We start from the raw sequence: 27,021 nt of genomic DNA on the forward strand, positions 1-27,021 counted from the left end.
AGAATCGCACCCGCGGACATGCAGCCTTCCTTCTATACATTTAGTCCATGACTAAGTTTAGGAGTACTTATAGATTACCAGTTAATGATCTCAGACTTCGTGTGACCAAGATAAGGAATGTCACTGCACAAGCTGAATGGTGCTACAAGTTATGCATATGTTAAATCCGGTGACTTTGGGTCACCTGACTTCAATGTATTTACTTAAAGTGCTATATATTCTCTTTGACAAATAAACAGAATTATTTGTGATTTACACAAGTGCTGTGTGGCATGTCAGTGATTCTCCGAGCTGCTCATATTAACCCCTTTTAGTGACGGAGCTTTTTTTTTTTTCCATTTTCGTTTTTTTCCTCTTTTAAAAAATCGTAACTCCTTTATTTATCCCTCGACGTCGCTGTAGGAGGGCTTGTTTTTTGCGGGACGAGTTGTATTTTTCCACGGTGCTATTTATTGTACCATATAATGTACTGAAAAACTTTTTAAAAATTCAAAGTGGAGAGAAATGGAGGAAAAAAATGACATTCCACCATCTTTCGGTGCGTCCTGTTTCTACGGCGCACAAACTGCAACAAAAGTGACATAACTTTTTTTTTTTTTCTTTGCTGTACTACTTGCATTTTTTTTTTTAAAGATATTAAATTTTTTAAAATTATTTTGTGTCTCTATTTTCTGTGCACAATAACTTTTTATTTTTCCGTCGACCTTGTTGTGTGAGGGTTCAATTTGTGCAGTATGTCCTGTCGTTTCCGTTGGTACCATTTTTTTATATGAACAACTTTTCGATTGCTTTTTATTAAATTTTTTTCTTGGGAATAGGGTGACCAAAAAAAGCGCATTTCTGGTGCTCTTTATTTTATTGTACGTTCACTGGTAAAAAATGCATTACTTTGACAGATCGGTCTTTTATGGACGCAGCGATACCAAATACATATTTTTACTTTATTATTTAGATTCTTTTATTGCAAATATGGCAGAGGGTGTCTTTTTACTATTAAAAAAAAAACAAAAAAAACTTTATTTTTATTTTTACACTCTTTTAGTCCCCAGAGGGACCACAACCAGTGATGCCTTGATCGCTCCTGCAGTACGGCTGTAATTGGTTAACGCAGCGCTGGCTTTCAGTGGCTGACGCCACCCTGAGTTAGCCAGTCAGAGCATTAGCTTTCTGGAGGTGGGGCATTCAGGCCCCGCATCCAGAAAGCAATGTTCTGTTGGCGTGGTGGAGAGAGCGATAGCCTGCAGCAGCACCACAGATCATCGCAGAACCCCGCAGGAGTAGAGTATTGATTGATTATTTATTTTTTAATTTTTTTTTTACAGGTAGTTAGTCCGGCGTATAAAACAGGTAGTTAGTTTCCCCATTGAAATGCATTGAAAGGCATTAATGGTGTTTCAATGCATTTCAATGGGGAAAAGTTGGGGGTCGTCTTATAGGCCGGAAAATACGATAGTGCTACGTTAACACCTTAAGTATTCCCTGTATTTTGTTTTTCCCACAAAATTGTACAGTTCATTGTGCAATTCGTGGCTATTGGGTGCACATTTGTGGGGTTTCACATGGGTGAGCGTGATATCTGGCCAAAAAACTCAACCAGTTATCGCACCCATCAATGTGCTTTTACCTGTGGATGTGAGGCAATATTACAGGCAAAAACTCCCCTCATTGCTTCTGTTAAATCCCAATCCTCTCGCACAACTGAGGATCACAAGTGTTTTCCTTTGATTTCAATGGGAAACTGCACATTGCTCGACACACTCGATTGATTTCAACGAGACCTTAAAGGGGTTGTCCCGCAAGTGGGGTTATACACTTCTGTATGGCCATATTAATGCACTTTGTAATGTACATTGTGCATTAGATATGAGCCATACAGAAGTTATTCACTTACCTGCTCCGTTGCTAGCGTCCCCGTCGCCATGGTGCCGTCTAATTTTCAGCGTCTAATCGCCGGATTAGACGCGCTTGCGCAGTCCGGTCTTCTTCTTTTCTGAATGGGGCCGCTCGTGCCGGAGAGCGGCTCCTCGTAGCTCCGCCCCGTCACGTGCCGATTCCAGCCAATCAGGAGGCTGGAATCGGCAATGTACCGCACAGAAGACCTGCGGTCCACCGAGGGAGAAGATCCCGGCGGACATCTTCACCAGGTAAGTAAGAAGTCACCGGAGCGCAGGGATTCAGGTAAGCACTATCCGGTTTTCTTTTTTAACCCCTGCATCGGGTTTGTCTCGCGCCGAACGGGGGGGGGGGGGGGCTATTGAAAAAAAAACAAAACCCGTTTCGGCGCGGGACAACCCCTTTAAATAAATGAGTGATCACTAAGAATGGATATACACCGACGTAATACACATTGACAATATGCCCGTGTGAATGAGCCCTTTAAATGGTTATCCAAAACACTTTCTCAGGGCGAGCACCCACTGGCGTTTGCGTTTTCCGCGGTGAAAAAACGCAGCGTTTTCGCCGCGTTTCCCGCTATTTTTCCGCGGCGTTTTTCCGCGCGTTTTTCGCGGCGTTTTTCGCGGCTTTTCCATTAATTTCCATTGACTTTCATGGGTGCATTAGGAGAAAAATAAGGACACATATGCAACTGACAGTTCCTATGTTAAAAACGCAATGCAAAAAAAACGCCAGTGGACAGGAACACATGTTATCTCTATGCCTGTGCAGGAAAAACGCAAAACGCAGGTAAAAAACGCCAGTGGGTGCTCGCCCTCAGGCTTACCCTGTGTGTAAACATAATAGAGCTCATACTCTCCTCTCGGCCCTTGCTGGCGGCTCCAATCTCTAAGGCAAGGGCGGCAAACTCCTTTTCACTGGATGGCCACATCAGCCTTAGGGTGACTACCCACTACAGGTTTTTTTTTCACTGCGAAATTCGCAGCGTTTTTGTTTCTTCTGCAGGCGGTCTAAGGGACTTGTAATGTTAAAATCGCGATCGCGCAAAAGCGCAATTTACCGCGAAATCAAAGGGCCGATTGTAAAATGGTATAGTAAGTGACCCCCATAGTGGCCCCAGTAATAACAGTGACCCCCATAGTGGCCCCAGTAATAACAATGACCCCCTTAGTTGACCCAGTCTAGTGACCCCCCATAGTGAGCCCAGTAATAATGGTGATCCTAGTAGTAAGTGACTCCAGTAATAAGAGTGGCTCCAATAATAAGTGTGACCCCCATTGTGGTCTCACTAGTGATGGCGACCTCCATTGTGGTCTCAGTAGCAATTGGCCCCTGGTTGGCTAGCCTTCCTACAGGTATTCCATTCACCCAGCTACTGCTGAGCCTGTAACTGCTGGCCTCTCCCTTCGGCATCCGTGCGGCGTACAGGACGGCACATGCAGAACCCTGCATGGAAAAGGTCAATGGTCACAGACACTGCACTGCCGCTGGATTGGAGCTGCATTCGACTTCTGCTCGTGGGCAGAAAATCACATATTTTTATAGCGTGCAATAGGCAGGATTTGCTGCAGAATCTGGAGGTGGACGCCCCAGCTTCGGATTTTGCTATGCAAATACGCCCCGTACAGGCGGCCAAAGATAGCGCCTTCCAGCTGACCGTTTTTATGCTGGCCAGAAAAGATAGTTATGGAACTATCTTCCCGCCCAGAATACGGCAGCTCCCATAGACTCCTATGGGAGCTGCCGTGGAAGGGAAGGAGTTTAGCATCGTGTCTGCTAAACTCCCACCCGCTTCCCTCCTCCTCTCCACCCATTACTGGCAATTTGCAGCAGGATGGGGCGGGAGGTAGTGTGCTATGTTCCTGCCTAGTCCCGCCTCCTGTTGCTGGCAGCCAGCAAGGGAGGAAAGTGGATGGGAGCCTAACACACTAGCTCCCGCCCCCTCCTCTTGCCAAGAACTGGCGAGGGTGCGGAGAGAGGGAAGTCAGTTTACCAGGGCTAAACTGTCTCACCAGGCTCGGTGTAGTCTTGCCAGACTGGGCCACATGGACTCTCGGAGATGCAGCTGTAACTTGGTTATGGCTGCTCCTCGTTCACACTGATCAAAAATTGCTGTGTGGGCCACATAAAACGAGGTGGTGGGCCTTGTGTTTGACACATGTGCTGTAAGGTGTTGTTTGTTTATAGGCTGCAGTCCGCCTGTGATCTACTGTAAACCTGCTGCAGCCAATGGAGCTCAGTGACTAGCGCTGTATCAGTTATGGCAGCTTGTTTGGGTCAGCAAGGGGACCATAGCCGCTGATGGGGGTTCAAGTGTGGAGAGGGGAGTATGAGCTGGCTGTTTTCTTGCTATATGAGGACTTTTTTAACCCATTGAGGACATGGACATTTTATTTTTTTTCCATTATCCTTTTAAAAAAATTAAAAATCACAATTTCCCTTTGGCACACCTCTATAAATTGTATTATTTTCAATTGTACTATATTATGTACTTAAAAGTAAAATCCTCAGCATAACATGATGGTTTTTTTTGTTTTTGTTTTTACTTTGAAACCTCATTGATGCAACTGTAAAATGCTGTGGACTCTGTATCATCCAAAGGCACATGAGTGGATTAGAGCTGATCTGCATGTGGTCTCTCTAGCCTTTTTCTTTTTTAAATCCCGTCAATGTGTCCTCTGGTTTACACATGTATTTATAAAAAGGAAGAAAAAAATGAAACTGGGCCAATTTTTTTCTTTCTTTCTTGCGCTTGGCAATGGGTTCATGAAATACAGACGCCACATGGACTTTTTCTTTATTTTCCATCTCCCTTGGCTGTAATAGGCGAGTCTCCTCTGAAAGATGGATGAACCATGGAGATAAACAGACGGTCCCACGCATGGCGTACAGAACTGTACACACGTGAAAGTCAGTTTTTGTGGACACAACGTGGATGAGTTTATATACGGTCTTGTGCCTTTGGTCTTAAAGGAAATGCTGCAGAGATCCCGCAACATTTTACAGTCCCAGTAATGTGAAAAATCGCATTGTGGTAACTTATTCCAGTGATTTTATATCTTCAAATGGGGGGGGGGGGGAGAGATCAATAACACAATCCATGTGCTACATTTGGATTTTGGTGCAGAGTTTAATGTGGATTGGCATCAAAATCTGCTTTGTATAAACGTAGTCTTAAAGGTGTTTTACAGGCAAAACAAAATCTGGCAAAATATTTTGGAAAGCTGCTCAGTCTGGTGGGAAAAGCATAAAAGCGGGCTGATTCCCCTGCCAGTCCCATTCTGCTGCCGCTCTTCTGTTCTCTACTTCCTGCAGCAGTGGTGGCAAGCGTTAGTGATTGGATGTAGTGGTCACATGTCCCCGCTGCAACGGAGACTGGATACTGATAGAACAAGAGCTATGTTGCATGAAGCGAGGTGGGTATGCTGACTTTTTTGTTCTTCTAGCAGGTTTCCAAAAATGTATTTTGCCTGAGGTTACTCGTGAGTTCAATGAATGACTGAGCGCTGTGACCAATCACAGACAGTAATCAGCTGTCATTCAATGCTTGAACGCTGCCTGTGATTGGTTGAGCGCTCAGCCAATGAGACCAGCGCTTTCTGGGGGCGGCTATTTTTCAATCCCTGGTCTCCAGAGCACAGAAGACGACTGCCGTGCTGGAGAGAAGAGCCAGACAACTCTTCTAGGTGAGTATAAATTTTACTTTTTTACAGCTAGGGCTGATTTTCAGGGAAGAGCTTATATTTCAAGTTCTTCCTCGAAAATCATCACTGTAGGGGTTGCCTGCAACCCACTGCTCTGAAGGGGGGCCTTAGCAGTGCTGAACCCCTTGAAAGCAATGGGATAGCATCACGGACTTCTGCCACAACTGTGACAGCTGTGGCAGAGGATGCCTTCATCCCCGTGGTCACCGCAGAGTTGAAGGAATCCTCTGCCATAGCTGTGGCAGAAGTCCGCTATGTACTCCCTATGTTTTCAATGGGGCTGGCACTGTTGCCACTGGCCCCATTGAAAACAACAAGCGATGTTTCAGAGTTTTATCTGTGCTACGAGGCTCTTGCATCGCTAGAAAAAATATATTGTTAGTGGGTAGGCACCCTTAGGGTATGTTCACGTGGACCACATTCACTGCAGGTTGTTTGCAGTGGCCAAATTGACATTTAACGCTGTGAATTTTGCATTGCCAAGGCGCGTAAGGTTTTGCAAATGGCAACAAGATCTTTCAGTCGTCCTGCCATTTGGCGCAATCCGTGTTACTCTGTCGGTGTAGTACGAAAGGTGTTTCTACATCTATGGGCCACACCCAGATGCTGTTGGCTATGGACTCAAGGGGCAACATGTGCTGCCTCCTGCAGCACCTCTCAAGATGTTTACTGAGTGGAGTTTGACATCAGTGGCTTTCCTGTGGATAAATGGGGGAAGAAAAGTGGCGTACCCATGGACTGTAACAGAAAATGAGCGGCCTGTCCAGGCTAGGGAACATTAGAGATGAGCAACTTGTGTGCAGTATGGATGCAATTCTGTTGTGCATGGGGGATGCGGAGTACTTCACACCGACTCATTATTACAGCGTTTTTCTTTTTTTGAACTTGGTGACTTAAAACTTTATTTAGCTCCTACGTTTTTCAGGATGGGGAGCAAGTGGTTCCTAGGTGACTTTTTTTTTCTTTCCTAGTCTCAGTACTGCAAGCTGCAGATCTGAATTTTTGCCAGTTCTGCACAGGATTCTTCCAAACCGTGTGGAATCCAGGAACCTGACACACTACTGAAGTCGGGGGACAGGGGGACAGCGCAACAGGGGGATTAAGCTGTGGCTTGCGCTGACTGCAGCAAGAGGAGGAGACGGTGGGGCTTTAGGGGAGCATGCATAATGAAAGCTGCGACTTGGGGCTCGTGCAGCCCAACTCCATTATTCGAGGTGGGTCAATTACCATACAAAGTGGGAGAATATAAAAGCAGAATATTCTGCTTTTCGTTACAAGCGTGGCTGGTAATGCTATGGGGACACCTTAATAACTGAAATTCTGGTAACCATTCCATTTAAATCTCATGGATGGCTGCAGAGTTTCCGTGCAGATATCCATGACATTGAAATGGAAAAATGTGCCCGTTCCTGTGTACTTACGTCTTCTGTGCCCAAAGTACAGAAGTGGAGCAAATCATTAGATATAGAACGTAGGTAAGGTAAAGTCCCCTGGTGCACTTGCATGACCGACTCCTAGGGTTACTTGTATGTTTGCTGTGTGGTGTCTTCCTGCCTCACTTTACATTTTTTTTTCCCCTTTCAGGCTGTATCGAAGATGGTGTGAAAGACTGCTTGGTCTGGAGATTGATGCCACAATGAGGACACACACACGGGCAGCCCCCAGCGTGTTTTTCATATATGTGCTTTGCTGTGCCATTGTACATGGCTCTGAGGATGGCACAAATGCTCAAATCCCATTCCTCAATGCAAAATATGATGGGTACCCCATGCTGTACTTCTCGAAGGGTGAGGTGGAGAAGCTACGTGCCCAGGCAGCGGGCACCCATCAACACATTGCATCACGCATTAATAATGCTGTTCATACCATGCTCACCAACCCAACTGAATACCTTCCACCTTGGGATCCAAAGGACTTTTCTGCCAGATGGAATGAAATTTATGGCAACAACTTAGGGGCGCTGGCCATATACTGCGTCTTGAATCCTGACAACACTGAAGCACTTGGCCTGGCAAGAGAATACATGGAAAGAATGGCAGCACAGCCTAGTTGGTAGTTTTTCTTAACCTATTTTATTTTGATGCGCGTTTTATTGTCCAATATGTATTGAGATGATGACTCTAGACATATTTATATGATCCTTGTATTTTAAACATTTTTTTGATTTAACGCTAAGTCTTTAATGCCCCCTGCACACGGTTGGATTTGAATTGTGAAATCCGCTATTGGCACCCGTGCGGACAATCCGCTGGTCAAGTCCCCCATAACAAAGCGTGAGCTCCCGCTTTGTGCACGCAGCATGCTCCATTTTAGCACGGATGGGCTCCAAGGATCTGCAGGCGTTCGATCCGCAATTACATTGTGGATTTGTAGGTGGATACTTCTCAGGTTGCTTGGAGAGCAAGCATGGAGGTGGGGGAAGTCAACATTGGGCTTGCCTTTTTTTAAAGTTTTTTTTTGGGGGGTGGGGTGGAGTTTCTGTGTGAATGATCCGCTGTGTATCCGTATATGAGAAGTATCCGACTACAAATGCGCAATGCGTCCACAATGTAATTGCAGATGCATTGCGGATCGAAGGCTTCCGTAGAGCTCCATGGAGCCAGTGCTAGAATGGTCCATGCTGCGATTACTTTCAACTTGCGGAATCCGCAAATCTTGTATCTCTGACTCTACGCTGTGCCTATTTACATTATTTATTTTTTTTAGCTCTGGTTCAGCTGAACTATATTCTGATACAGATTTGGAGATCTACATAGGCTTAGAGGGGGTGATAAGGGTGTTTTTTTAAAGTAGTCGTCATATGTATGATACAACATGCATATGACTACTGAAGGAATAGCTTGAAAGCCTCTCAGACAAGTTTGATTGTAAGTAGTAGTTTGCAAGTGTTGGGAGTTCCTTCAGACATGAGCAATGATAAATGTTGGCTCTTACAAAGCACCAGCGTTGGCCTCAGGCATGTCGGGATGTAAATCTTCATTGAATTCCCTTAGTGGTATTCCCATCTTGGCCAATCGTGGCTACAATGGATATACTGCTGTGTATGAGATGGTTGGCAGATGCCTCATTGGTTGTGCAGTTTTCTGTAACTCCTGTAGAAGTGAATGGGAGTTAGGAAATGGCGCTCCATGGTGAGCTACACCATTTCTGGAAGTCCTTCACAGTTATGGAAATGGCTTAGTGTACAGGAATAACATAGCAAAGCATTGTGAAGAACTTCCTTCTATAAGGAATACAGTTATCTACCAAAAAAGATGTCAAGAGAGATGACAGGTTGATTTTAAAGGGCCACTCCACTGAGATAAATGTACGTAAAATTTAATTTTTTTTTTCTTAATTTATTAATTTTGTAGCAATTCTCCCCCACCCCCTTCCCTCCTAGTGTATATAAGTGAGCTAGTGTTACCTTGGTTGGTTAGTTCTTTCTGTCTGAATTTCCGGGCCTTGTTCCTTAGATGATCATGTGACCTCAACTTTGACCAGCTTGGGGGTGTGCATTCATTTTTTCTTAAAGTTAAATTCACAATGTGATGCTATTACATAAACCTACCACAAGGGGACACAGGCCCTTCTATCAGTTACTGATGATGATCACACAGCTATAACATTGGAGATCACAGCTAGAGATGAGCGAACGTACTCGGATAAGCACTACTCGTCCGAGTAATGTGCCTTATCCGAGTACCGCTGTACTCGTCCTGAAAGATTCGGGGCGCTCCGCTGCTGACAGGTGAGTTGGGGCAGAGCGGGCGGGAGAGAAGGAGAGAAAGATCTCCCCTCCGTTCCTCCCGGCTCTCCCCTGCAGCTCCCCGCTCCGCAGCGCGTCCCGAATCTTTCAGGACGAGTACAGCGGTACTCGGATAAAGCACATTACTCGGACGAGTAGTGCTTATCCGAGTACGTTCGCTCATCTCTAATCACAGCTAATCCTCCTGACTGTGTATTTATGACTTACATCTTATTGATTAAACTGTTTCCACACCACCAGCAGGAAAAAGTGACTTAGCCACTGTTATAGCTGTGCTGATGCATCATGGGATAATGTGAAACCTGAAAGTAAAAAAAAAATCTCAAATGGTGGCTGATAAGTATCAGACAGGGGACTGCACTGCATGGAAATGACTACGATATACAGAGCAGACCTCCAGGGTGTGACAGACAATCAGGTGAGGAGGACGGGGGGGGGGGGGGGGGAATATGTTTTTGCCAGAGTGGCCCTTTAAAGTTACATAGACCTAAGATAAGTCCTGACATATTTCTGCACTGGATAAGAAAGTCTGAGCTGTTCTACTAGTTGGCATATCGCCATAATATGTTTGCTGGCTTGTTTTGCCCGAGGATTTTTGCTTTTGGATTTTGCAGTACCGCAGATATTTAATCTACTGTAAGCACAGCTAGTATAAAGCATGTGTGGCTCCCGTGCCCCGGCCTGGCACAGATCTGGATGGAGCCCATGTGGTTGATGTCTCTCAGCTAATGAGCTCCTGGGGATGTTCTGGGCATTTAATATGAAAGCGCAGCTCTTGTCAGCTCATGCCTAGTCAAAACAGAAGTCCTTTTGGGCCAAACTAAATAGACCTTCCCGGAATAAACATGCAGTGAAGCCATCTAGACTTGTTTCATAAGGGAAATCTTCTTTTTATAAGTACAGCTTGTTTTTATACTTTTTGACAAAGAAAATAATGCTCCCAGAAGGAGTTATTGGAATGAAGCTTTATGGCTGGGTTCACACAGGGTGCATCTGCTGCATTTCTTCCATGCGGACCTGCCGCATGGAAAATCAGCAGCATTTACAGTATAAGCCAAGTCAATGTGGTTCTCTCATTGCTGAAACGTAAGCATGTACGCTGTGGAAATGTTGTTGTGCCGCAGATTTATGATCCGCAACATGTACATTTTTTTTTAGTTTCTGCACCTTTTGTAGGTCCATAGGTCTCAATAGAAATCCTAAACTTGGTGTTGCCAGAATCGTGCTGACCCAGACAATAATATCACATTTATTTATTTAATTTTTTTGTACACTGAACGACCTAAAAATGGAATCCAGTAAACAAATGATTCATTTTATTTTTTTCCCCCCAATCCTCTTGAATAATAAAAGTTGTACAATACTTTATATATTCCAAAAAATAATGCCATTAGAAACAGCCTTCTGCCTCCAGCTGTTTCCCGCTCTGAACGCCCGAGCGCTCCCAGCGGAGGATGCAGAAGACAAGCAGGGTTTCCCTGCTTGCCTTCTGCATCCAGCTGTTTGACGCTCGAAGTGCCTGGCTGTTATACAGCTGAGCGCTCCGTGCGGGGTATGGAGAATGCAGCTGGACAGAGGTGTTCATCATACCTCGCCTGTCTTCAGGGAGCGGGATACAGCTGAAACAATGGTATCAGCTGTATCCCGCTGTGAATCCCTGATAAATCTCAGTTGTCTTTCAGTATACTGAAAAATGACGATGAGCGACGGGATAACAAAAACTGCACAATGTCAGTGCAGTTACACACAACGATTATCGCTAAAAACACGTCTTTGAGCGATAATCGTGTCTAAGTGGGCCTTTACACATTAGTGGCTGCCCATAAGCCCCATAGAATAAAGCCCAGGCATCCCGGATGTGAAAACACATATGGGTGGTCTCTAAGAGGTTAATGTGTTTTTCAGTATTAAGTGTGCCTCTTAATTGGTGTCTTTTTTGAAATGTTGTTTTTCTTTCCTTATTACAATAGTTGTCTTGGATACAGGGGTTGCACCCTCTTTAATATATTTGGCCCTCGCCCATCTGCTTTAATGTCATCTAATGTGTACTAGCAAACTACACTTTGTGTCCTTGAATACAATTGATTCGTTGATTAGTACTTTTTAATTCTATAGATGTAATAATGGGAAAACCTAAGACTGAATGCATCCTGTGCTTGTTTTCTAGGTTGGTGAAGGACGCCCCATGGGATGAGGTCCCCCTGGCACACTCTCTGGTAGGCTTTGCTACGGCCTATGACTTTCTCTACAACTCGTTTTCTAAACACCAGAAAGAGACGTTTCTCGAAGTAATTGCAAATGCTTCAGGTTACATGTATGACACCTCGTACAGGAGAGGATGGGGGTTTCAGTATATCCACAACCATCAGCCTACGAACTGTGTAGCACTGCTAACGGCAAGCTTGGTCATGATGAATCAAGGTATGCTACAGAGAGTCAATGTATGTTTCAAGGGTGCTGCCCTACCTGTGAGTGCCAAGCATTTATCTCATATGTCCTCAGCTGATACTATTCTAGATTGGGGCTCAGTGAGCGACAGTCAAGGTCTCCAACCACCTGCTGCTCACCACTACAGTGATTACCGGCGGGGTGCTGCAGCTCCCCGCCAGTAATCGCACTGCGACGCTGATCCCGGTGCACACTCTGACATCAATGTGCAACCGGGATCCTCCTCCCCTCTTCAGTTCTGTAGGAGAGGACAAGGGAGGAAACGTTCCTGGTGCATGCAGGGTTGTAATAATATTATTGAGGGGGTTAATATTACTACTGGGGCCACTGGGGGGTGTTTTGCTAACTTTAAAAAAAAAAAAAAAAAAGTTCAGATATGGCTTTAAAGAAGGACAAGTGGGTTGATACAACACAAGTTATTAATACAAATGAATAAATGATAAAAAAATAAAATAAGGTTACATAAAAATTGGTGATATTGCATGTATGTTTTGTAAACAATTCTTCAATGATTACATCAATACTCACATCACCAAGAGCCTTGGGTATACAGTGAAGGAAATAAGTATTTGATGCCTTTATGATTTTGTAAGTTTGCCCACTGTCAGACATGAACAGTCTATAATTTTTAGGGTAGGTCAATTTTAACAGTGAGAGATAGACTATCCAAAAAAATCACAATGTCTAAATTATTTTTATTTATATATTATATATATTATAATTTGCATTTTGCACAGAGAAATAAGTATTTGATCCCCCTACCAACCATTGAGTTCAGGCTCTTCCAGACCAATTAGACGCTCCTAATCAAGCATGGAGGTGGAAACATTATGTTTTGGGGCGTTTCTCTTCTCCAGGCAGAGGGCAACTTCACCGCATCAATGGGAGAATGGATGGAGCCATGTACCGTAAAATCCTGAGTGACAACCTCCTTCCCTCCACCAGGACATTATAAATGGGTCGTGGCTGGGTCTTCCAGCACGACAATGACCCAAAACATACAGCCAAGGCAACAAAGCAGTGGCTCAAAAAAAAGAAGCACATTAAGGTCATGGAGTGGCCTAGCCAGTCTCCAGACCTTAATCCCATAGAAAACCTATGGAGGGAGCTGAAGATCAGAGGTGCCAAGCGACCGCCTCGAGATCTTAATGATTTAGAGATGATCTGCAAAGCGGAGTGGACCAAAATTCCTTCTGACATGTGCGTAAACCTCATCATCAACTACAAAAAACATCTGACTGTTGTGCTTTTGCCACCAAGTGTTAAGTCTTGTTTGCCAGAGGGATCAAATACTTATTTCTCTGTGCAAAATGCACATAAATATAAATACTTTAGACAATGGGATTTTCTCGATTTCCTCATCACAGGTCCAAAATGCTTCTAACTCTCCAAAACCCTCTTCTGTCTTTTATACTTAGTATGATCTATTGCTTGAATATTTGTATTACAAATATCAATGCAGAGTTGTTTCTCAGAAAAGGTCACAATTTTCAAGTGACCATTTACTGATTCTTAAAAAAATGACCGCACTAAGCTTTAAATATACATAAAGGTGCAAAAGATGGCTTTTGAGCAAATTTTGAGCAATAATCGTTGTCTAAATGGGCCTTAAGGCTATAATTCAGTCTTAATACAATGATGAGCGATTTGCATGACTAATTAGACAATAGGCAATGGTGGTAGAATTACAGGACAATGGTGATACTATGTCCAGATAGTAACATGGTTCCAGCAAGTCTATAAGACTCAGTTATACAATACTTATAATGTAGACATTGAACAGTCATGGCTGTTTTGAATACAAGATGAAGGGTTACAAATAGCCAAATATATTTGCACCACAGAAAGGGCGCTATGACTGGGGGGGGGGGGGGGATTTACAGTAGCAGCAAAGTGGATGCGATTTTTGAAAATTTCATTCACGTTCTGAAAAAAAAAATCTGCACAAAACCTGTGCAGATATTGGCATATAGTGTGGGATTTAATTCTGCAGCATGTTAATTTTAAATGTATATCAATAGCCCATCCAGCATTCCTCCCTGTCGTGGTTTTATTTTATTTTATTTATTTATTTATTTATTTATTTTTTAAACGGCCCTTTCCTTTTTATAATGAGGAAGGTAATAATTATTTGTTGTGATAAGCCACGCCCCTAACCCCTCCCCTGACTACACCTTGGGGCTCCACAAGAAACCTTTGCTTCAAAAAGGGCTCCATGTGAGAAAAAGTTTCAGAACTGCTGGTGTAGGGTATACGTATAACCTCACATACTGCTCAAATACATTGTACTCAAGTTCTGCCTTTCCTCATTTTCACAGAAAAAAATAATACTGCATGCAGATATATATATATATATATATATATATATAATTTTTGTTTTTTTAATGGATTTTTCCACCTATCAGGAGTAATGGCATCTGCTATGGAGCCTTTGATCCGGACGTCAATACAGATGTTATCACGGTGGAGAAGATTTATAATGTTGGGGCTTTTGGGACCTAGGGACACATTGATGTGCACGTCTAGATTTTTTTTTTTCTGTATGGGAATGGTGTTCTGCTGCGTTTTTAACTAATACAGTACAAAACAGAAAAGTATAAACCACACACCACTGGATAATGTCCCTTTAACACTGGCTGATTATTGGGCTGGAGTATTGCTGAACGCTCCTTCACTGGCTGACCGGCTCGGTTTATTCAAGCATTGATCATCAGGGTTTACCACTTGCCAAATCGATCTAGAGAGGAGTTAGGTTAAGGGGTTGGGTTTGATTTAGTGAGCCAGTGAGTGGGTGGAAGGATGCAGGTCGTGTCGACCTGTGTGAGGGAATGCAAGAAGACTAAACTTTCACTGGGTGCTAGCACGTTGAGGAAGCAAAGGCGGTGGAATAAGGCCGCTTTCACACGTGGTGTGGGAAAAAATTGTCCTATCTGTGGGCGTTCCCCCTGAACACCTCACCCATTATTTTCAATAATGCTGGGTAAAAACATTGAGTATTTACTGTTTATCTTGAGCTAGTATATTATTTTGGTCTTATATATTTATGTGGTATATGTTTAGCCTGTCTTAAGGCCCTTATACACAATGATTATCGCTCAACATTTGTCCACCATCTGAAAATGAGCGATAATCATTACATGTAAGCATGGGCATCGTGAAGCTTTCATTTGAATTATGGATTTTACTTCACCTAAAATCTATCATTCAGCAGCTGAAAGACTGAGCAAATATATTCTATGAACGTAGTTTGCACATCTTTTAAAAGACTGCAGGATGTTCTCCCCGCTGCATGTTTATACTAGCTGGGAGGAGAACAATGCAATCTGCCAGCAGCCTGGAGAAGAGCAATGGAATGTGTTGGCAACTGTTTGCATAGCTGGGTGTGGGTTTAAACAGAAGCTGAGCTCTGCAAACAACTGGTAGAGGTCTTTGTACATGCAAATTAGGATGATAAAGTGTTAATGGCCATTAACACTTTATGCAAATATATCGATAAATCTTTCGGGTGTTTTGAAAGATTATCTTTGTGTGTACAAGAGCCATAACTCATTCTATTTATTCTATCCGTATACATCACTTTCATTCAGACTATACTGTGGAGATGTATTAACATGCCTTCCTATGATGTTGCCTTATATGTGGCTGATTTTTGTTAAGTTGTGATTACCTTTTTTGTTTTTTTGTTTTCCCATTTACTTTTGAGTGTGTGTGTGTTTTTTTTTTTTTTGTTTTTTTTTTTGTAGATGTAATATGATTGACTGAAATACACTCTATTGTTAAATTGCTAACACTTTTTACAATGCTAGATTTTAAATCACTGAGTTATCTTTTTAGGATATTTGCAAGAAGCTTACTTCTGGACCAAGCAGGTGCTGACTATCATGGAGAAGTCCATCGTCCTGTTGAACGATGTAACAGATGGGTCACTGTATGAAGGGGTGGCTTATGGCAGCTATACAACAAGATCGCTCTTCCAGTATATGTTTCTCGTCCAAAGGCATTTTGATATCAATCATATGAACCATCCTTGGCTAAAAGAACACTTTGCTTTTATGTACAGAACTATTCTGCCAGGTAAGAGTCTTTGGGAAAAATGGAATTCATCTGCACAAAATCTTTTTCCAGATGAAAAGCAGACCTCCTCCTTTTTTATTACATTTTTCTATTTGCTTTGAGTTCATGAACCTACTGGAATTACACTTTTTTTCCATCTTGCTGTAGCCTGGCTTTTAGTGAAACTTCTTCCTTGTCTACACTGTTCTTGAAGTTTAGATACTTGCTGTTGTTGGTCCTCGGTCTGCGGACTTTATATAATAATCCTGGCCAGCTGGGTGTAGTTCCAGAGATGTTACTCTGTTAACTCCCATCAACGCAGGCTTTTGTTTATTGCCTATTGGGTTGGAGGACTCTTCTCTGAAGATTCTCCGATGTCTGCAGTCATGCGTAGTTGTAAAATTACTTTTTTTTAAATTTTACTGTTTGCTCAAGACTTAGGCCGCCTGCACACGGGCGGAAATCCCGCCGCGGGATTTCCGCCACTGAAAGCCTGCATAGGAGTGCATTACAATACGCACTCCTATGCAGACGGCCGCGGTTTGGCCGGGCAAAATCTCGCGCGGCAAACAAACCGCGGCATGTCCTATTTTTGTGCGGGGCTCGCAGAGCCTCGCACAGAAACGTCACTCACCCGGCCGCCGGCTCCCGTCTGCGCATGCGCCGGCAGCCGGCACATGAAAGAGCCGGGGCCGCTGGGCGCGGGTGAGTACACGCTTATCTCTGCAGCTGCTCGGGTCGGGTCCCGCGGCGAGAATTCTCGCCGCTGGATCCGACCCGCTCGTCTGCAGGCGGCCTTAGAAGATAGTCCCAGTCGTGTCAAGCCTTTAACTTCATAAATTCCATTTCTGTGTTCAGTAGAAAATGTTGTAATAGTAGCTGTTGAAGTGACTTGTTTACAAAGCAGAACATGCAGCTACAACCACACTAACACATAACCAACATTGTAATTGCAAGCTTTGACTGCTTGAGGTTAGTTCAGAAAAACTTAACTTTCCTTGAGCAGAGATGGTGTAATGTTAAATTTAGCTTCACTTTCAGTATTTGTTTATGACTCTTCATATTCTGCATCTGCACTTTTTTTTTTTTGGGAGTTTTTCTTGGGGTGCGTTTACGTGTTGCTGATTGGCTGCAGATTTTAATGCAGATCTGAAACATGCCAGCCACGTGTGAACCCACCAGAGTGTTCCCATGCTGGTGGGTGGTTTTGTTGTGGTTTTTTTTTTTTTTTTTTTTTTTTTGCTGCTGCGCTGTAGGATTCTGTCTGCAGTTTTTGTCACAGTGCTGTTTTTGCCACTTGTGACAGAACTTCCCCCAAGTGGGACCATTCGTTTTCCTTAGTGAAATGGACACCATTTTAGTGCCTGTTTTGGCATAGTTTTTGTTCTATTTGGAGTATAGAATAGTCCTCTACGTTATTCTGTACTCCATATGGAAACCCTTGTAAACGGACACTAAAGTGGTGTCCATTTCACTAGATACAGTGGATGGTTCTGTCACTGTTTTCGGCACCGGTGAGACACTCACCATATGAAATCCCCAGTGTAGGTAAAAAAAAACGCTGCGATATCACACTCGTCAATGTGCATTTTACCCACGGATGCAAGGTGATTTTTTTCAGGCAAAAACTGCTCGCTTCTGTGAAATTCTGATCCTATCACGCAAGTTTCTCACATGCTAGAGGATCGGAATTGTTTCCCACTGATTTCGATGGGAAACCTTGCATGCCTATTGTACAGCATGTGCAGTGCCATGCAATGTATTTAAGGTCCCACTGAAATCATCTCTGTGCAGGAAAACATCGCTCATGTGTGTGACGACTACATTCAAAAGAATGGAGTTCATATTCATGCCAGTTTCTTCAGCTTGTGTGAAACAAGCTCGATAGAGAAGTCTATGCACATTACATCAGAAAACAATGCATGGTGGGGGAGAAGCCAAAGAAAATTTGTAGCGAATTTAATAATTCCTTGTTGACTGCAAGCTAAAATCTGGCTACTACGTGTTTTTTCCAAAGAAAGTTGCAAACTTCACTAAATGTGGCATTATCAAACTACTAACAACCATGTGTGTGTGACATGTGAGTTACATGCAGAGTCTGACAGCACCTGTGATGTCTGTTACCGGCTCTTGGCTCCACACCCTGATCACATGACTGTACTGTCATCACAGGCCCTTTATCCTCCTTCTGCACTGAATGAGGAATTATGGGCAGACTACATTCGCCCACAAACCCTGCGTCCTCAGTTGCTATGGATACAGCAGTACTCGGTTTGCCAGTTTGTACCTGGTTAGACTTGTGTGGAGACTGCAATAAATGACACCTCACAAATTTACACATGCGTAGCTCGTTTGCTGACATGACCTGTGATGTCACCGTCATGTGATCAGTCACATGGTCTCTGAGCTGAATGAGGGATTATGGGTGGACTACAAACCCCTATGGCCTTATTTGCTATGGATACAACAGTACTCAGTTGGCAGTTTGTATGTTGTGAGACAGCTGCACACCTGTGTGGAGACTCTAATGAATGACACCTCATAAATGTACATATACATAGCTATTGATGCATATGGTCAACAACATTGATGCATAGTCCTTCACCACTATCTTCACATCTCCTGAACGTGATATCATGTCATCTCAAGTGCTGATGCTGCCCACACCAGTCCAGCCTTCATCTAATTGTGAACCGTTGTCCAGTGTTGAAATAAATAATCACTGTTGTTTAATAATGTCACCACAGAGGGTTCAACGCTGTCGTGAATGTAAGACCAGCTGTCCACAAGCAGTGCGATATTCCGCCGTGGGAGCCGCCGCAGGGGAGCATTATCTTACTGTGATTTTCTGCGATGAACCTATCATTTTGATGGGTTCATCGTGAAAAATCGTGGCATGTTGTGATTTTTATATGCAAGCGGAAAATCGCCGCGACTTACTGCTCGTGTACATTGGGCTGCACTTTCCATAGTTATCCAATGGAAAGCGTTCATTTCGTTATCTGCGTGCAGATTATCGCTGTGGGTAACAGAGTAAAATGGCGCCTGTGGACAGGAGGCCTAATGCAGCTTACATGATACAGTGACAAGCCATGAGTTCACCTCAGCCACCAGCTGAAGTTCGTAAAACATATGCAAAAGCTAGGTAGCAGAGCTGTGTGTGTGTGTGTGTGTTGCATGTAGTAGAGCTGTGTGGTGCATTGTGCCGCCAGAAACACTGGTACTATAATTTCCTAATAATTACTAGTCCTTGAAAGAAGGGGGAAAAAATGCTGTGTGTAAAAATAAAAAAATAAAAAAATAAAAAAAAAATAAAAAAAAAAAATCCTTAGGCTGCTTTCACACGGATGACTGTGATATATTAGGCCATGAAACTCTGCCCGATATTGTGTTCGCCAACATGCGATGTCCCTGCCGATGGAGGTGATTTTGTGTTTATAGTTGATAGTTGCTCTTCCTAAGGAGAAAAGATAGTGTTTTTGACCCCCGTCCCAGGCCTCTCACTATCAAAGCCAGACTCCTACTGTACACTGAAGGGCAAAAACCCTGAAACAGCTGTATGTACATGGAGTCTGGCTTTGGTTTTAATTCCCGGTCATTGTAACAAGGCTTGTATAAGAAGTCTGACTTTGGCTTGAAGGAATGCTGCCTTCCAATAGGTGGCACTGTGGAGGATTTATTCCATCTCCCTTATTTGCGTTAAAACTGCCTTGCCTCACTTCAGGATCGCGGAGTATTGCTCATTGTTTTCAGCCTGGCACCTCTGTTGCCCCTTTTTATGCCCTAGGTATAGCCCAACTTCCCAAAGAGTGCTTGCATTTTGCATCCCTTTTCTCATTCTGGTTGCTGTTACCTATGATGGATATATCTGTGCTTTCTCCTAGGTTTTCAGAGATCGATTGCCATAGCAGATTCCAACTACAACTGGTTCTATGGCCCTGAGAGCCAGCTAGTGTTTCTGGATAGATTTGTTATGAGGAATGGAAGTGGCAACTGGCTGGCAGAACAGATCCAGCTAAACAGAATTCAGGAAGGGCCTGGGACCCCGTCCAAAGGGCAGCGCTGGTGTACCCTGCACACAGAGTTTCTCTGGTGAGCGAGCATTTAATATCATTTTCACTAAAACTACTAAACATCTAACCAGTTATTTATCTTATTGAATGGATTATAGAAAAGGTTAAAATTCAAAGCCCATCAAAGCAGTAGACTGTTGCTCTCCAGAACTGGGGTGGGCAGAGTTGCATTAACCAAATGTGAATAATCTGATTACTTGCCAGTTAACCCCTGTTCTTGGCACACAACTTTGAATCCAGGGGTTTCTCTAGCACACATCGTTATTACAGCGGATAACACCTTTTTGAGTAGTAGTCCCAAAAGTGTTCGTAAAAAAAAAAATAAATAAACAAATTTAAAAAAGTTATAAAAGTTTAAACCGCCCTCCTTTTGCCATATTTATAATAAAATCTAAATCCTAAAAGAAAAATACATATTTGGTATCGCCGCGTCCGTAAATGTTCGATCTATCGATCTATCAAAGTAGTGCATTATTTACCCTGCACAATGAACGTAGTCCGAAATAAATAAATAAATTAGGAACACCACAAATGCACTTTTTTAATCACCATGTTTCCCAGAAAAAATGCAATAAAAACCAATCAAAAAGTCGTATGTATTCCGAATTGGTACAAACGTAAACTTTTGCAGGACATCTTGCAAAAAATGAGCCCTTGCTTAAGTACGTCGACGGAAAAATAAGTTATAGCGCTGAAGATGCAGCAGAAAATAATTTAAAAAAATTAAATGTCTTTGAATAAAAATACAAGTACTACAGCAAAAAAAAAAAAGTACACAAGTTTGGTATCGTAGTAACCGTACTGACCCGTAGAATAAAGTTATGTCATTTTTGTTGCAGTTTGTGCGCCGTCGAAGCAAGACACACTGAAAGATAGCGGAATGTTTTTTTTTTTTTTTTTTTTTCATTTTACTCCACTTAGAATTTTGTAAAAGTTTTTCAGTACATTATATGGTACTTTTAAATAGTACCATTGAAAAATACAACTCGTCCCGCAAAAAACAAGCCCTCAGGCAGCGACGTCTATGGGTAAATAAAGGAGTTATGATTTTTTAAACGGGGGGAGGAAAAAAGAAATGGGGGGAGGGGGAAAAGGAAAAAAAGGGGCCCTGTCATTAAGGGGTTAAATGTACTAACTTCCTTCTCTGGGTCATTACGACGCAGGGATATCACATGTGTAATTTTATTTAGTAAAGGAAGACAATTTAAAAAAAATTTTTTTTTTTTACTTTTTAAAAAATTTTATTTTTTTTATTTATTTTTTTTGTTCCTTTAGGGGATTTCTACAAAGACCCATCAGGACCCCTGATCACATTCCGCAGTCGCATAGACCGCAGCATTTAAAGGGTTAACACAGGAGAGATCGGAGGTTTTCTCCATTCTCTGCTGTGTAAGAGCTAGTGCCCGGCTATCCTCTGACAGAGGGAACCCTTTCCCTCTGTCCCCCTTTTTCATGTTGCAGTCGCATAGACCGCGGCATGTAAAGGGTTAACACTGCAGAGTTCGGAAGTTTTCTCCATTCTCTGCTGTGTAGAGCTGGTGCCTGGCTATCCTCTGACAGCCAAGCACCAACTCTCCCTGCCACAGAGACCATCAGCTGGCTTGTGACAAGCCGATGGTCTCTAAGGCAGCCTGTAAACAAACCAGTGCAGGACTTTGAAAAACAGAAGCAGGAAGATATTGCCAAAGTCCTGCACTGTTCTGTGTGGGTCTGTGCAGGCAGAGCACAATGCCACAGCTTATGGCAGTATGCTCTGCAGCTTCTATAGTGAAACATAGCCCGGAAATCTTCCGGGCTATATCACTATCGGCAGTGGAGTTCGTCACGGAAAATTTCTGGGCGTGCCGCTCAAAGTAAATGGTAACACTACACCTCTATATGGGCCATCCACAGGAAGCGGCTGAAAGCAGTGAAGACAGCCGAGTGTGTGCAACACTAAAGTGAGCGCTGCAGCCCCCTAATTCTAGCGATCAGCCGGATTCTCTGATCAATACTTTTGACATGTCTCTATGGCATGCCAAGTGTTAACTGAAAGCGCAGATACCTCCCTCAGTACTGCTCCAAGTGTGACCGTTACAGACTTTGCATTACTTTCACTAGTAAAAAGTATTTTGCAATGAATGCAACTGCCATTACATGTAGGGGGACACATGAAAAAGTAAAAGGGGGATTTAAAATGTATTTTTAAATTCCTTTTATATGTCATGTGTATTGGCCTCTTCAAGAGGAATGTCCCCCTTATTTTGAGAGAAAATCTCCAGAAAAGAGTTCACTGTAAATTAATATTCAGCCCTAAAGAATATATTTTATGTCCGACAGGTATGACGCCTCCTTGCCATCTACACCTCCACCGGACTACGGCATTCCGAAGTTACATCATTTTGAAGACTGGGGTGTGGTGACCTATGGGAGTTCTCTACCTGCTGAAATCAACAGGCCTTTTATCTCCTTCAAATCTGGAAAGCTCGGTGGCCGGGCGATATTTGATATTGTTCACAAAAACAAATACAACGAGTGGATCAAAGGATGGAAAAACTTTAATTCTGGGCATGAACATCCTGACCAAAATTCCTTCACATTTGCACCAAATGGATTTCCTTTTATAACAGAGGCTTTATATGGACCAAAATATAGTTATTTAAACAACGTCTTGATGTTTTCACCATCTGTGTCTGATTGCTGCTTTCCTCCATGGGAAGGTCAGGTGACTGAAGATTGTACTTCAAAATGGCTTAAATATAAGCATGGTGAAGCTGCGGACTCTTATGGAAGTGTGACTGTAGCAACGGAGAAAGGTGGCATTGTCTTCATTAGGGGTGAAGGAGTTGAAGCCTACAGCCGAAAACTAAAGCTGAAAAGCGTTCAAAGAAATCTTGTTCTACTCCATCCACAACTGCTGCTACTTGTTGACCATATTCACCTAGACCATAGTAGTACTTTGCAGGCAGCAACAACTTTTTTCCACAATGTAGATTTGCCATTTGAGGAAACCTCTATTGATGGTATTCATGGAGCAATAATTAGGCACAAAGATGAAATGTATAAAATGTATTGGATGGATGACACAGGCTTGAGTGAGAAAGCCGTCATTACATCTGCGAACTACCCACATGGATACCCTTATAATGGGACTAATTATGTGAATGTTACTACCCATCTCAGGAAGCCAATCACAAGGGCAATATACCTTTTCATTGGACCATCTGTTAACGTTGAGAGTTTCAGTGTCCACGGAGACTATCAGCAAGTTGATGTGTTTCTGGCTACTAGTGAGCATGCTTATGCTGTCTACCTCTTCACTGGTGAACCACCAAGTCAGGCCATCTATGCTAAAGTAGTCGCAGACAGACAAAGAATTGTGTTTGACAAAACCTCGTCTATCAAAAGCTCTTCTCCGGCTGAGACGAAGGACTATGTGGGAGTTGTGGAGCAGAACCTTCAACACTTCAAGCCAGTCTTTCAGGAACTGGAGAAACAAATCTTGTCTCATGTAAAGAACACTGCTAGTTTTCGGGAGACTGCCGAACGGCTTCTTAGGTTTTCCGATAAAAGAAACACGGAGGAGGCGATCGAAAAGCTGTTTTCTATTTCTCAACAGCAGAAGGAAACGGGCAAGGTAAAAAAAAACAAGAAGGGGCCGAGAAACTACAAGTTTCTGAATGCGGTTCCTGATCTTTTTGCACAAATAGAAGTGAATGAAAAGCAGACCAGACAAAAAGCCATGGCCATGGCTCAAAGTGAAATTCCAATCAATGAGGATGAAGAAATGAAAGACCTTCTGGATTTTGTAGATGAGCCTTCACTAAGGCAGAAATCTAGCACCCCTAACAGACAGCACATGTTGACGACCTATTACAAGTCTTCATCAATATCTGCTTCCTATACCAGGCTTTTTTTAATCCTGAACATTGCCATCTTTATAGTTCTCTTAGCGTTACAATTGTCCCGATTTTTGAGGACTAAGAGAAAAAGATGTCTCTATGCCATACTCTTAATTGATTGCTGCATTTTGATATGGCTGTATTCATCGTGTTATCGGACACAGTGTTAGAACATGATGCTTAATCTGTGCAGAAACGGGGACATCAGCAGTGTTGAATGGAGGGTGTTTGCGTTTCTTCGTAAAACTGTAATATTCTGAACTCTTCGGAGCTAAGAAAATTTTTGTATTTTGGACAGGTTTCATAAAGGGAAACGATACAAAACGACTATCCTGAATGTTTTACTTGCTGACTGGAAATGACTCCTACACAAAGGAAAATAAATATATGTAATTTATGTCAAAGTCCCTTAATGTGTGGTAAATTCTATTTAGTTTTTTTTACAAATGGTCAGGTACTGGCTTAAGGTAGCCTGGGGGTCATGAACACCGTACTGGCCCATGAGGAGTAGCAGAAGATGTGATTGGTCACATGGTGGCCATTAATCCTCCCATCACTTAACCCAGTTACAACTGCAGTCTCTCAGTGGAAGGGAGGAGCAGGCCTGTAATTGGCTGCCGGCTTCCCCGCTAACAGTGCCACCCACAGCTGGCCTGCGGGCCGTGGCATGGAAACAGTATATGGTGTTCACTAAGGGGCCAGGTCACCACTGTGGCATTTTTCACCAGGTTTTATCACTCTGCACATTGAAATCTGCATTTTTAAAAAATGAGCATCGTAGAGAACGTGTATTGTGAATGAGACATGTCACTTAAATCAGATCTGCAGATCACAGGCAGATTTGCATTGCAGAATCTGGAGTGGGTGTCCGCCTCAGGATTCCGCAGCAAATACTGCCCATAGCATGCTATTAAAAATCACTTTTTTTATGTCCACAAGCGGAAAGCAATAGCGATCACTCTCTTCCCCTTCCCCTCTTCCCGCTAGTGGATGGTAAATCGCAGCATGCTCTGTTTTTAAGGCAATGGAAGCTGTCCGATCTGCGGCCATCCACAGCTGGCACAGCACAATCTATACTGCGCATGTGCCCGGCGCGCCAACCGGCGCATCCATTGCACAGATCTGGACAGGTAAGCAGGGGTCTCTAGCTGGGCACCGAGCTGGATTCCGCTGCGGGATCCTGCATGCGGAATCCAACCCGGCTGTGTGCATTTGACCATAGCTGCATATTTCTGCCACAGTTTTAGAGACTGGGTATGTTCACATGGTGGAATCCACACCTTCTAAGGCTAGGGCTACATGATCTGGCAATATGTGTCACATTTAATGCTGGTCAACGGGGTTCCAATGCAACATGACATTTGCAGAAAGTCCAAATTGATTATATTTTGCTCACAAGTGACTTTTCCACTTTTTTTTATTTTTTTTAATCATTATCTTTGTTTGTCATGTGACCCTTTTAAGGACATGTCATGTTATATGCAGCAGCAAGGACAATATACAGTAGTCTCGCTGTGAATTAGTACTGTGATAAGAAAACTCTTAAGGCCCATTTACACCAGCCAATGATCGCTAAAAAAATCTCTAATCTCCAATCGTTTTAGCGATAATCGGTGCGTGTAAATGTGCACCCATCGTCCCCTTTTCGGGCACTGCTAACTGATCGTTAAATTCAGTCCAACCTAATCGTTCTTTACTCTTATCAGAAGTTCTTCATGGGGAAGTGCTGATAGCATTGTTTCCCTGTGGAGAACAAAGGATCTGAACTCAGATAATGGCCTCTGGCTATTAACTGCATGCAGGGAAGGCTTCATTTGCATACATAATTGGTATTTAAGTAGCTGAGTAGCTACTTAATAATTTATGCAAAATGATCGCTCAAAGCTGTCACACAAACTGTCCTTTTTGAGAGATCATCAGCCCGTGTAAACCAGTCTTTAAAGCTGCAGACACTTGTTTCTCTCTGCACAGACTTCTATGTGTACCAAAAGCCCACCTCCAGTACTTGTAATCCACCGTGGCATCTGTGCAGCTACAGCCAGACTTAACATGGCAATAGGCAGTTGACAACCTGTTAAAAGGAAGCTAGATGCCTTATGGCAAACTCCTTAGAGGGATTTTTACTCCAGTGCAAAACATTTTAGGTAACTAGAAAGGCACAAGTGGGTTGAAAGTTAGTTGCTATTTAATAATGGTAAAGGTATGCTCTGAGGAGTCACCAACACAAGAATGCTACCATTGATCCTTACATGGTAGACCATAGCAGTGACCACAGTTCTGATTGGCTGCAGTTATAGGCAGAATAAGCCAGGACTTTCAGTGTCTCACGGGTGATGTCTTTTGATCTTAGACACTTATTTTCTTTTTTTGCCCAGACCTTCATAACCACTACTCCCAGCCATGACTGATCTCTGCTGAGTTTGCCACATGTTGCCACAGATCTTCACACAGTTCCCCAGAAAATAAGTGTCTGCAAATAATGCTCCCTGAATAAAAATATGCTTTTCTGTGTCATTGTTCCAAATGCACCTTCCGCAGTAAGGAATACCTGCTACTGCTGTGATAGAGGGATAGGCATAACTGCTAGGCAGGAAAGTCCGGAGTCTCTTCTGTCTGAGGTCCTGTGCAATGACCACATGCTCCCCATATCCCACAGGAGATGCTGAGGAGTAGTGTATGGGGCACACTAAAGCGGCCCTACTGTATTTAACTGTATCTGCCTCTTAAGCACCCAGATACAAGGGTGATGAGCCGTGTGCACAGCTAGGTGGCGCTAAATCTCTACTGAAAGACTGATGGCTGCTCGGTGACCCTGTGAATACGGTGTAATCGCTGTATCAGGTATAGATTCAGGCTGGCCTTGTCATCCGATGCAGATATTGCCTCTTGTCAAAATCCAGTCCATTAGGCCGCCTGCAGACGGCCGTGTCGGATCCCGCTGCGAGAATTCTCGCAACGGGACCCGACCCGAGCCCCTGCAGAGAGCAGCGCATCACTCACCTGCTCCCGCGGCCCCGGACCTTTCATGTGCCGGCTGCCAGGCAGCCGGTGACCGCGAAGTGACATTTCTGCGCAGGATTTCGTGCAGACTAATCGCGGCTGTCTACATAGGATTGCGTGTTGTAATGCAATCCTATGCAGGCGTATACGGGTGGAAATTCTGTGGGAAATCCCGCCGTGGAATTTCTGCCCATGTGCAGAAGGCCTTAGATGTCAGT

At 43.3% G+C, this 27,021-nt stretch overlaps 1 protein-coding gene across 4 annotated transcripts in view; it reads left to right on the forward strand.

Moving 5' to 3' along the window:
* Positions 1 to 24,200, forward strand: part of DSE (dermatan sulfate epimerase) — a 47,302-nt gene extending 23,102 nt beyond the window's left edge. For 3 of the 4 annotated variants that reach the window (XM_066607285.1, XM_066607293.1, XM_066607277.1), the window contains exons 2-6: positions 7,185 to 7,652; positions 11,516 to 11,769; positions 15,631 to 15,870; positions 19,734 to 19,941; positions 22,242 to 24,200. In XM_066607285.1, coding sequence (XP_066463382.1) covers positions 7,237 to 7,652; positions 11,516 to 11,769; positions 15,631 to 15,870; positions 19,734 to 19,941; positions 22,242 to 23,973 — 2,850 coding nt within the window. In that variant the 5' untranslated portion in view covers positions 7,185 to 7,236 and the 3' untranslated portion in view covers positions 23,974 to 24,200. Of the gene's footprint in view, positions 1 to 7,184; positions 7,653 to 11,515; positions 11,770 to 15,630; positions 15,871 to 19,733; positions 19,942 to 22,241 lie in introns of those variants that run through there. The other variant, XM_066607301.1, reaches the window with a different exon arrangement.
* Positions 24,201 to 27,021: the final 2,821 nt, after the last annotated feature.

This window comes from Eleutherodactylus coqui, chromosome 1 (assembly GCF_035609145.1).
Source record: "Eleutherodactylus coqui strain aEleCoq1 chromosome 1, aEleCoq1.hap1, whole genome shotgun sequence".
In the NCBI taxonomy this organism is placed as follows: domain Eukaryota; kingdom Metazoa; phylum Chordata; class Amphibia; order Anura; family Eleutherodactylidae; genus Eleutherodactylus; species Eleutherodactylus coqui.